General features: G+C 48.5%; 1 protein-coding gene across 1 annotated transcript in view; it reads right to left on the reverse strand.

Annotated features, from left to right (window-relative positions):
- The window catches only part of ADARB2 (adenosine deaminase RNA specific B2 (inactive)), a 519334-nt gene that overhangs the window by 156552 nt on the left and 350010 nt on the right, over nucleotides 1–12772 (reverse strand). Inside the window, exon 2 of the mRNA XM_001118272.5 lies at nucleotides 12020–12106. Coding sequence (XP_001118272.4) covers nucleotides 12020–12106 — 87 coding nt within the window. The remainder of the gene's footprint in view (nucleotides 1–12019; nucleotides 12107–12772) is intronic.

Here is a 12772-nt window from a genome sequence, read left to right on the forward strand (position 1 = left end):
CCCACGTTCCCTGCCCCTCAGCTTATGACATCATTGTTGGAGAATAATAAAAACATACATTTCGCAAGCACAAAAGATGCCTTTGAAAATCGGGCAGCTTTGCGAGGTATCCTGACACTGGAGAATGTTCTTTTCAGGTTGCACGCTGCCTGCCCATTCAGCTCGGGGTGGAACCATCCGTCTCTTGGCCTCAACTATCATTACCATCTGGGTGCTCCTGCAGAAGGCTCTTGGCTCTGCTTTAAAAGTGCTCTCTGTTTGCTAAAATCTCTATTTCTCATTTGAATTTTCCGAATTGTGAGGTGGCTCTGTTGTTTTCTCTGGCAATTGTGTCTAAAAAGTATTATGTTTGGGGAGGTAATTTTGTTCAAAACGTGGATCTGAGAGCTTGATCAGTATAGGTGCACAACGTTCATTTACAGTTGATGGCAGTAGAAACAGTTACCTTCTGAGGAGAAAGTGCTGAGTGCAAATGCTTTTGCTAGTCATTATGCACTTTGGGTATACATATAGCACTGAACTCTACTGTTTAGTGTGTTTCAGGCCAAGGGTTAGCAGATGAGATTAACCATGTGATTTTCCAAATTGAACTTAAAGATGGAGCAAAAAACCCAACACGGTCAACTCCCCAACCCCATACCAGACTGCATATAAATTTGCTTGGTACTCTGTAATTTCTTATTGATTTCTCGCAAGGTGGAGATGGACGAGACGGCCAGTGTGATTACAGTATGACCTTTGCTGGATCTTGGATTGGAACTCACGGAGCAACGCTTTGCCTCTAGCTGCACCGAACGCCTCTTTCTGATTCAATGTCCCATGACTCTCAGAATTAAAGTTTTCCATGGCATAAACCATGAATGTCAGATTATGGTATGAGGGCCTCTTTCATGATAATCAATAATTAATAATAACAGCGTACTTCAGGGGCCTGTCCTGGACACACCAGCTGGGCCCTCTGGGGGTGATATCACCCGATTAGGGTTCGGACTCCTCTGCACAGGCCCCGATTCCCATTTCCCTGATGTGGGGGCCTAGCACAGAGGCAACAGTCCAGTGGTGGCCTCTGCATGGAGCTGTGGGGAATGGGGGTGCAGTGGGTGCCGCTCTGGACTCTGCTCCATTGTTTACGGCTGTGTGACCCTGGACAAGTCACTCAGTCTGGCCAACTGATTTTTTAAGACAGAAAATGAAAATTTAAAAAATATTTGCCTTATAAGGTTCTTACAGGGATGAACGGAGGCAGCACATCTAATGGGCTGAGCGAGAGTCAGCCGTGGGGGAACATTGGATGCATTTTGAAAACACAGCAGGGAAATGGCGGGGCAGACACTTCTCACCCTCCTCTCACCGCATCTCGCCCACCTTGCTTCTCTCTCTCCGGTCCCGGTTCTCTCTCTGCTCATCTTTTTCCCTGAGCTTCTCCGTGCACTTTACAGGAATTCCAGGGCACCTGGAAGAAGGGTTTCCAGGGCCTCACGTCTGCGAGTCGCGAGCTGTGGCGGGGGTCGCATCTCCCGCCTTGAGAGTTTTTGAGGGAGTTTTGCTCCCTCAGAAGGGCCGAGAGCAGCATGAGCTTTTCCACACACAACAAAGCCTCCCCTCTGTCCCTGGTTGGCAAGGCAAGAGTTCGTTCTCACAAAACCTTCCAGAACCTACTGGGTCAGGTAACAGTGCAGGTGCCTGAGGCATACGAAGGGGAAAACAGGCTTTGCCTTTTTGTTCCTTGGGCCCAAGTGGGACGAGCCTGACACTGTGACCCTGTGACAGTCGTGGGGCTGGGCTGGGTGAGGGTGGGAGCAGAGCTCACCCTGTGGTCCTGCGGCAGTCGTGGGGCCGGGCTCGGTGAGGGTGGGAGCTGACCCTTGGGGAGTGGCGCTCTGGGCTCTGAGGCTGTCGGCGGATGGAGGAGCTCAGGCCCAGGTGCTGCCCTGCTGGCCTCTTGCTGTAGCGACTTCGTGTGAACCACTCGCGGCTTTAACGCTGACTTTACAAATTAACGTTGGTATTAAATGTGTTACACTTTCCTGCCTGACCCAGGAAATTATTCTCATTTTTTTCCTCCATATAATCAACAGGTTTCTCACACTCAGTCGTCATATATAAAAACCTAGAGATAAAACATCAGGAGACCAGGAAAACACCAGGCTCTAAGTAGAAAGCTATTGATGGAAAGCTATTGTTGATGCACCTGCTTGGTGGGTCTCAGAGCCCAATTCCTGCACTCACCAGGGTCTCTACTTAACAGGCTACACCCTGGGGGTGAGGGGAGCTGGGGGACTGTCTTCCTCCTCTCTTCATGCTGCTTGTGGAAATTACCCCCTGGGTTGTGTCCCAAACCCCTCACTCTTTGTCTGTGCGCCCCGAGTCTGGGTGTTCCCAAAGGCCAGCAGGGAAGATGATAGCGGCTGTTACCCACACAAAAGGCAGTGGAAGGTGCCAGTGTTCATTTACTTGACTGTGGTAACTACTTCACCAAGTGTAAGTGTAACAAAACATCATGATGTACACCTGAAATATACACAATAAAACCCACAATAAAATATATTTTAAAAAGTCAGCCTGACTTAGGTTCATGAAGCCTGATTAGCCCACCGATGGGCAGCTCTGCCCTTGCTCCGAGAGTCTAGGCATGGCCACGCCCCTCCTGAGTCATCCTCTCTGTCTCTGATCCTCAGAGCAGGCACACTGAGCTTTTCCCCGGCTCCCACTTTTTGCATTTTGTCCCTGTCTTCTCTAGGGAAGCTGTCTCCAAAGCTCGGTGCACAGATTGGTGAATGGACTTGTCTCTGGGGCACAGAGGTGGATTCCAGAGGCTGGGTGCTGGCAGTGTGACCTGACCCATCACACAGTTCACAAATGGAACCTACTACACGGGCCTTGTTAGATCAATGGAGATGGTGCGTGTAACAGTTTTAGCATGATCTGCCAAATGTTGCAGACACTCCGAATGCGTGATTTCAGCAACACATCAAAAAGATGATTCACCATGAGCAAGTGGGTTTTATTCCAGAAATGCAAGGATGAATCCACCTCTACAACAAATCCATAAATGTGATTTACCACACAAATGGAACTAAAACCAAAAACCATATGGTCATCTCAATAGATCTATAAAAGGCATTCGATAAAATCCAACATCCCTTTATGATAAAAACTGTCAACAAACTAGGCATTGTAGACACATACCTCAAAATAATAAGAGCCATCTATGACAAACCCACAGCCAATGTCACACTTAATGGGGAAAAGTTGAAAGCATTTCCCTAAGGACTGGAACAAGATGATGTCCACTCTCACCACTTCTACTTAAAATAGTACTAGAAGTCATAACCAGAGCAATCGGGCAAGAGAAAGAAATAAAAGACATCCAAATGGAAAACAGGAAGTGAAGCTATCTCTGTTCCCTGATGACATACATGTATGTTATGTCTACCTGGAAAACCCTAAAGATTCCTCTAAAAGACTCCTCGATTTGATAAATGACTTCAGTAAAGTTTCAGGATACAAAATCAATGTACAAAAATTAGTAGCATTTCTATACATCAATAATGTTTAAGCTGAGAACCAAATCAAGAACTCAATACCATTTACAATAGTCACACACACACAATAAAATACCTAGGAATAAATTTAACCAAGGAGGTGGAAGACAGCTACAAAATACTGATGAAAGAAATTGTAAAAGACATGAAAAAATGGAAAACCATCCTATGCTCATGGATTGGAAGAATTAATATTGATAAAATGTCCATATTACCCAAAGCAATAGGCAGATTCAATGCAGTCTCTATCAAATTCCAACATTATTTTTCACAGAATTAGAAAAAACAATCCTAAAGTTCATATAAAACCAAAACAGACCCTGAATAGCTAAAGCAGTCCCAAGGAAAAGAACCAATCCAGATGCATCACATTGCCAGACTTTGAATTATACTACAAGTCTATAGTAACAACAGGATGGTAGGGTATTGGTACAAAGATAGACACATAGACCCATGGAACAGAGTAGAGAACCTGGAAATAAAGTGGCTCATCTCCAGCCATCTGATCCTCAACAGAGCTTACAAAAATAAACAATGGGGAAAGGACATCCTAATCAATAAATGGTGCTGGGAAATTGGCTATCCATATGCAGAAGAATGAAACTGGACCCCTATCTCTCACCATACACAAAAATTAATTCAAGGATGGTTTAGAGACTTAAACATAGGACCTGAAACTACAAACTTCTGGACATTGACCTGGCAAAAGATTTATGATGAAGGCCCCAAAAGGAAATGCACAAACCAAGAAATAGACAAAGTGGACTTAATTAAACTAACAAGCTTCTGCACAGCAAAACAAAACAAAAGAAAAAAAAAAGGAAACAGACAACCTACAAAATGGGATAAAATATTTGCAAATTATGCCTCTGACAAAGTACTAATATCCAGAATCTAGATGGAATTCAAATAACTTAGTGAGAAAAAACCAAACAACTCCACGAAAAATTGGGCAAAGGGCATGAAGAGACCATTTCTCAAAAGAAAAAATATAAGCAACTAACAAACATATGATAAAATGCTCAACATCATAGGGGAAATGCAAATTAAAATCACACTGAGATATCATCATACCCCAGTCAGAATGGCTATTATTAAAAAGTAAAAAAAAAAAAAAAAAAAAAAAATCCAACATGTTTGTGTGGATGCAGAGAAAAGGGATTGCTTGTGCATTGTTGGTGGAAATGTAAACTAATTCAACTTCTATGGAAAACAGTATAGCGATTTCTCAAGGAACTAAGAATAGAACCACCATTTGACCCAGCAATTGTTCTGCTGGGCATCTACCCAAAGGAAAAGAAAATCGTTACATAAAAAAGACACCTGTGTGTGTATGTTCACCTCAGCACTATTGACAATAGCAAAGACATGGAACCAACCTAAATGTCCATCAACAGTGGATGGATAAAGAAAATGTAGTACATATACACCATGGAATACTATGTATCCATAAAAAAGAGTAAAATTATGTCTTTTGCAGCAATGTGAATGGAGCTGGAGGCCATTATCCTAAATGAACTAACTCAGAAACAGAAAAGCAAATACTGCATGTTCTCACTTATGAGTGGGAACTAAACCATGGGTACACATGGACATAAAGATGGTAACAACAGACACTGAGGACTTGAGAAGGGGGGAGAGTAGGAGATGGGTAAGGTTTGAAAAATAAGCTATCAGTACAAGGTTCACTATTTGGGTAATGGGTACACTAGCAGCCCAGTCCCCACCAGGGTGCGGTATACCCGTGGGATGGTATACGCATGGGACGGTATACCCATGGGACAGTATACCCATGGGACAGTATACCCATGCACAGGTATCCCTAAGCCTAAAATAAAATGAAATTAAATTTTAAAAAAGTTTTGGCATGACCTACCAAATGTTGCAGGCCCTCAGAACACATACTCATAGTATATTAGAGCTGGGAGTAGGTCTGCAAGAAACTCATGTGGTTACACCAGGGCAGACGGGGAACCACTTGCTATGTCAGTTGCACATCAGGATTCTTAGAAAGGTTTAGCATGTAACCAAGGAGATGAAAGATATCTACAAGGAGAGCTACAAAACACTGATAAAAGAAATGGTAGACACAAACAAATGGAAAACCATCCCATGCTCATGGATTGGAAGAATCAATATTGCTAAAATGTCCATATTGCCCCAAACACTAGTAGACTCAACGCCATCCCCCTGTCAAATGGCCAAAGTTATTTTTCACAGAATTAGAAAAAGCAATCCTAAAGTTCACATGGAATCAAAACAGATCCCAACTAGCCAAAGCATTCTGAGAAGAACAGAAGAGAAGAATATCACTCTGTTTGTCTCCGTGTCTCTCCCTGTCTTTGTCTCGCTGTGTCTGTCTCTATCTCTGACACACACACACACACACACACACGCACACACACACACACCCCTCGTTTGTTAAGGCTCCTCAGAGTCACTCACTCAGACTGGAAACAGATTCTTATCAACCCCTGGAGGGCTCCAGCTGGTAAACAGTGCCTGAGTGTGTAACGTAACTAGTGCGTGTATGAGTGTGTGCCTGAGCATGTGCCTGTGAGTGTATATGTAATTGTGCATGTGTGCATGTAAGTGTGACTGTGTGTATGCATGTGTGTGTGCATTATGTATACTTTGTGTGCATGTGTGTGTGTGCATTTGTGTGCACACCTACATCAGTCCGGTGGGAAATGGCAGTGAGCTAGGCAGAAAGCAGGATGGCATGGTGGCCCTGGGGGGACAGCGCAGCTCCCCTGCCCTCTTGCCCCCAATGGGGCTCACACCACACTTCTTCTCCCTGGAAAATTCCTGATGTGGACTCCACGCACCTTTCCTAATGAAACCCACTCCCAGTGAGACTCCGTGGGTGGCATCCCGGCCGCCCACACCCTGGCATGTCCTGCTGCCTCTGCACCCCAGCCAAGAACCTCATTCTGGAGACCTCCTAGAATGAGGCATCTGTGAACTGTGGCTTCTCTGAGGTCTTTGTGAGGCACCAGGTTTTCAGAGAGCTGCACATATCCTTCCACTGTAGAAATTAGATAAAAGCAGGCAAATAATTGGAACTATTAGATAAATACCACAAACCACAGTAATAGGATGATGATGAGCAATTTGAAAACTCAGGGAGGCATCTGCATGGGAAAATGCAAAATGAAATGATTTCCATCCACTTCTCTCACGGGCGTTCTCCTGAGCCTCAAACGCGAATGACCTTGTTTGATACAGTGTCCGGAAATGTGCTAAGTTTAAAGTTTTCATGCGTTACAGGACAGCATTTGGTGGAGAAAGCCCAACGTTTTATATTGTCATGACTGTGGTGAAACTTTTGCTTTCCAAGTGAAAGCTGTTCTGGCCGTGCAAAGCCGGATGGCCTAGGCTGCTGCTCTTCATAGGCGGAGAGCAGGTGCGGGTGGGGCCGGGCCTGGTGGGTCTGCTGGCCCTCCATCCGCCCCCCGTCCGCCCCCCGTCCGCCCCCCGTCCGCCCCCCGTCCGCCCCCTGTCCGCGGAGTGCAGGGCTGCGCTTGCTCCAGAGCTCAGGCGTCCTCTCCTCTGGCTCCCGCTGTCGGTCCTCTGCTGGGCCGTTTGCACGCCCAGCTTCCCCTGTGCGGCGGCATTGGGACCGCCCGCATCACTAATAATGACGCTGCGTGTCTGCGGGTCAGACGGGCTCCTGGGAGCCAGCCAGGCGGCGCGCCACGCTACATTGGAAGAGATAATGTTGTTCCTGGTGAAGGTTATTCTGCGGCCGAGCAGCTCTTTTCCCTCCATGAATCCCCACTGAGGGACGGGAAGGCAGGTGCCTGGGTTCTCCAGGGCACAGCAGAGGTTCTGTAAGCGGCAGGAGGCAGGCTGGGGCCGGGGGTGGGAGGCAGTGGCTCCTGGCATTTGCGGAGTGGACACTGGCAGGCTGGGCAGCTGCAGAAGGGCCTCCTTCAAAGACTCATCACGCAGGACCCCACGGGGCTGGACCTGTGGTGTGTGGGACTCAGGAAGGAGCAGGTGCGGCTGTCGGGAGACCTCTTTCCGGCACAGCTCCAGGGCCCAGGGCCGTCTTTGTGCCGGGCAGCCTTGGGCTCACCTGGTCAGAACTGGGTTGGATCCCACCCTCTGCGCAGTGGTCAGCAGAGAGTTGACAGTGACCAGATGGCAGGAACTCATGACTGCTCAGCGTTGGAAGAGACAGCTCCTCAGAGTTAACCGCCCCAGGCAGACACGCCTTACAAACGTGGAGTTGTTCAGTCCACTCAGCCAAGACCAGCCTATGGGTGATGGGCTTCCAGGTGCGGCTCCCAGGCCCACTTCCCGCAGGTACAGGGCGTGGTGTGTGCCCTGCGAGCCTGTCCCCCGCTCCGCATCCTTAGATGAGGGGCGCTCGGCCCCAGACAAAAGCCATGATCCTGTGAGGTTGTGGGCACCCAGCATCCACAGGGAAGCACATGGGATTCCCCAAAGGTGGAACACACGCCAGGTGGGATGGGAGCGGTCCTCGTGTCGGAGCCCACAGACACATAGACTCACAGGGCGTGAAACACGGGAGACGGGAGGAGGCAGGGCAAGGTCATGTGTGCTCCTACCACCCACCCTCACTCCTGACATATGTGCGTGCACTGACGTGCACAGACACACACCACACACCTGTGCACATGTGCACAGACTCACACACTACACACATGCACACATGTGCACAGACACACATCACACATATGCACACACGTGCAGAGACTCACACACCACACACATGTGCACATAGCACACTCGGCACACATGCCACATGCATGCACACACCACACACATGCACACACGTGCACAGAGTCACACCACACACATGCACACACACGTACACACACCACACACATGCACATACTCACATGCCACACACATGCACACACACGTACACACACCACACACATGCACATACTCACATGCCACACACATACGCACATACCACACTCGGCACACATGCCACATGCATGCACACAGCACACACATGCACACACCTGCACAGACTCACACATCACACACATGCACACACGTGCACACACACACACCACACACATGCACACACCTGCACAGACTCACATGCCACACACTTGCACACACACGTATACACACCACACACATGCACACACATGCACAGACTCACACATCACACACATGTGCACATACCACACTGCACACATGCCACATGCATGCACACACAACACACATGCACACATGCACACACACCACACACATGCACACACGTACACACACCACACACATGCACACACATGCCACACACGTACACACACCACACACATGCACACACATGCCACACACATGCACACACACACGTGCACACACCACACACATGCACACACGTACACAGACTCACACACCACACACATGCACACACTGCACAGACTCACATGCCACACACATGCACACACTGCACAGACTCACATGCCACACACATGCACACACATGTACACACACCACACACACGCACACATGTGCACAGACTCACACACCACACACATGCATACACATGTGCACACACCACACACATGCACAGACTCACATCACACATGTGCACATACGACACTCGGCACACATGCCACATGCACACACACACAACACACATGCACACACGTGCACAGACTCACACACCACACACATGCGTACACACACCTGTGCACACACATGCACACATACACACATGACACATATGCACGTGAACTCACCCCACACACATGTGCACTTCCCCACACACCACACATGCCACATGCATGAACACACATCACAACACACACACACACACACACACATCTTTTTCTACCTTCCCGTGTATCTGGATTACAAATGGATAAGGCCGAACAAAGGCCGAGCTGGCGGTGCCGCAGGGAGCTATGAAGGGAGGGCTGATTCATTTGCAGGTTTGTCTTTGAACAATCTATGAAAAGAAAGTAAATAAACAGCATCTACACAAAGGGGAGCAACTAGTTGATTGATTGAAAATGAGACTTCTCAAGCATTTCAAGAGCATTTTAACTACCATAAATAATTTAAAGTTATTGTTACCTCTAAGTTTCTACCCATTAGCGTGGAGGCTCTGAGAGGTAATGTTTATAGCCCAAGGCAGCTTGGCTGCCAGGACAGAGCATGAAAGGCTTCCGGAAAGTCCAGAAAGTCTTGGCCTCGTCAGGCCGTCTCCTCTTCTCATTGCCTGCTGTGGGGGTTCTTACGGGGGGCAGGGGGAAGGAGAAGCTCCTACGTGGGGTGGGGACGTCCCTCTCTCAGGAATCTCAGGGGCAGAGCAATAATTTTCCCAGCGGCCAGGCGGTTTATTTCTCCAGGTCTGGGCCTCTGGTTGCTACAGAAAGGTGGTTGCTGCACCTCTGTAAGGTAGAAACCATTCGCTCCGCACCGCAGATGTCCTCTGGCCCTTGCTGAAGCTTCATTTCTTTTTCTCCTGAGGGCGGCCAGCTCCAGCCAGGATCCCAGCAGCTCCAGGTGTGGAGGAGGAGGAAACAGTGAACTTCCCCTTCCCAGGTGTTTCCAGGTCCACATGTCACGCTCAGCTTGGGTGGGGGGTGTGTGCTCCTGGGGGCTGTGTGCTCGTGTGCTCTTGGAGTGTGTGTGTTTGTGTGCACCCCTGGGGGGTGTGTGTATGCACACATGCACATGCCTGGTGTGTGCTTTTTACTTTCTCTATCCCAGATTTCAGAAGTAGTGATCAATAAATGGACTCATCTGGAAATTTTCCAGTTTGGGTCACCAGAGAACAGAAGCGACCTGTGTCAAAGCTTGGCTTGAGTCTCAAGCTGTGCTGGGGAGGGAGCACGGAGTCTGGGCCGAGCCCTCCCTAGTGCCAGCACACCCTCCTCCTAACATGCTCCTTCCACATCTAGAAGAGAAGGGGTCCAAGAGAGGGCATTGACCTTCACTCTGGTCCTGACACCAAAAGACTGTGATGCTGCTTTTGCTGAAAAACCTCCGTTTCCAGTACGGTTAATTATCATGCTGTCTGGGAAGGGCTGTGTTTCCCAGGCTGATGGCAAAGTGCACGGAGTCCCTTGCAGACCCTTCCCACTGCCTCTTGTTGGTCTGACCAGCAATCCCAGGGTCACCTCACCTCCTCCCCATCCCACGACAACAGGAGTGTGCTGACCTCTTCCTGGTTGAAAAAGGAGCCATCTGCCAGGTGGTGTTAAAATTTGAGGAGCTGTTCAGATGGTGTGGAATGTCTTGTCCTCTTTGTTAAATGCCTGACAATTTGCTGTGAACATACAGGCCAGCTCCTGCAGCCACACACTCCCGGATCCTCACCCCCACAGTCAGCTCCCGAGACGCTGCTCAGATCCCTTTCCTAAACCAGCCTGGTGCCATCCTGAGGAGTCTCCTTGGCCCCTTTCCAATTTCATGTGCCAGAAATGTTTGCACAGGAGGGGCTCCTATCCAGCCCTTTCCTTATTAAATACTTGTACAAACCATGCTCTAAGACACCATGACCATTGCTCTTTCTGGTTTGATGAAAAAACAAAGGAAGGAGAGGAGAGAATAGTTCAAGAAAACTGGTTAATTTCTTGGAATCCCTAGGGTTCTCAGTCCCACAGACATTACTGACACTTTCCTGCCCTTTTGGTAAGGAAGGGATTCCTGGTGAGGATGAGACTCCAGGGAAGACTAAGATTCCAATTAAGGATGGAACTGAAGATGAGAATGGGACCAACCAGGTTGGAAACAGATCCAACCAGGAAATGCCACAGGTGAGGATGAGACTGCAGGTGAGGATGGGACTGCCGGTGAGACTAAGTTTCCAGATGAGGGTGGGAGCACAGGTGAGGATAGGATAGGATTTCAGGTGAGGATGACACTGAAAGTGAGGATGGGGCCACAGGTGAAGATGGGATTGCAGGTGAGGGTGGGACTGCAGGTGCGGGTAAGATTCCAGGTGAGGGTGAGACTGCAGGTGAGGATAGGATTCCAGGTGAGGATGACTCTGAAAGTGCAGATGGGGCCACAGGTGAAGATGGGACTGCAGGTGAGGATAGGATTCCAGGTGAGGATGACACTGAAAGTGCGGATGGGATCACAGGTGAGGATGGGACTACAGGTGTGGGTAAGATTCCAGGTGAGGGTGGGACTGCAGGTGCAGATGAGACTGCAGGTGAGGGTGGGACTGCAGATTACAGTAGGACTCCAGGTAAGGATAGGACCTCAGATGAAGACAGGATTGTAGGTGGAGATAGGATTCGGGTGAGACCTTCAAATGAAAAGGATTCCAGGTGAGGATAGGATTGCAGATGCAGGTGGGACTGCAGGGAAGATGGGGATTCTGTAGGGGACTGAGAGCAGACACTGTCTCTCCAGGTAAGACAAACAGACCCTCCCAGATGACTCCAGGTATCTCAGGGTTTGGGGACAGCGGGGGACCCCTGCACACAGAATACAGGGGCCTTTGTGCACTTTGGGGAAAGGAAGCCGCTTACTTAGAGTGTCTTCATCCTCTGTGTTTGTGGTGCCAGGACTCAGGTGCTTGAAGGGAGCGAGGAAGGTTGACAATATGCTTACTTTATCTGGAAAGAAAAGAACAGGAAATGCACTTTTGACATGGAGTTTCAGAAAAACGCAATGCTTTTAGAAGTTCTTATTACTGAAGGTTGGACAAGGGACGTGGAAAGGTCACTTTGGTTTCAGCCATTTCATTCTGGTTCAGTCTTTTATTGAATATCTGACAGCATTTTATCAAATTCCTTTCTCCACTCAATTTAAAATTCTACGATTTCCGTCTTTCTCCTTCTCTTATTTTGGCATCTCCCTTCACCTTGCCCAAGTCCCTTAAAACTTTAAGCAGCTGTCTCCAGGGTAGCAACCTTGCAACTGTTTACAAGATCCCGGGTAGGGCAGAGCCTTCCGTCGAGATCATTTCACAGAGATGGGCTAAAACAAGTAAAACGATCTCACAATTAAAAGAGAATGGTGCAAATAAAGCCAAGACTATCTTTCCCTATTAGTGCAGAATTTGCTTTCTGGGCTTGACATGCATTAAAAATAAAGGACCTGTCACTTAGCGGGCGTTTGGCAGAAGTAGAGGAGGGGAGGAGGGAGCTAGTGGTGTGGGCAGAGCACGCAGTCCTCCCAGAAATGGCCAAGCGTCCTCAATACGGTGGCTGGAATTCCAGGGACTGCCTCTGCCTGAAGCCTGTGGCCGGGTGAGCAAAGGCCAAGCAGGTCTTGCCTCC

Source organism: Macaca mulatta, chromosome 9 (assembly GCF_049350105.2).
Source record: "Macaca mulatta isolate MMU2019108-1 chromosome 9, T2T-MMU8v2.0, whole genome shotgun sequence".
Taxonomy (NCBI): Eukaryota; Metazoa; Chordata; class Mammalia; order Primates; family Cercopithecidae; genus Macaca; species Macaca mulatta.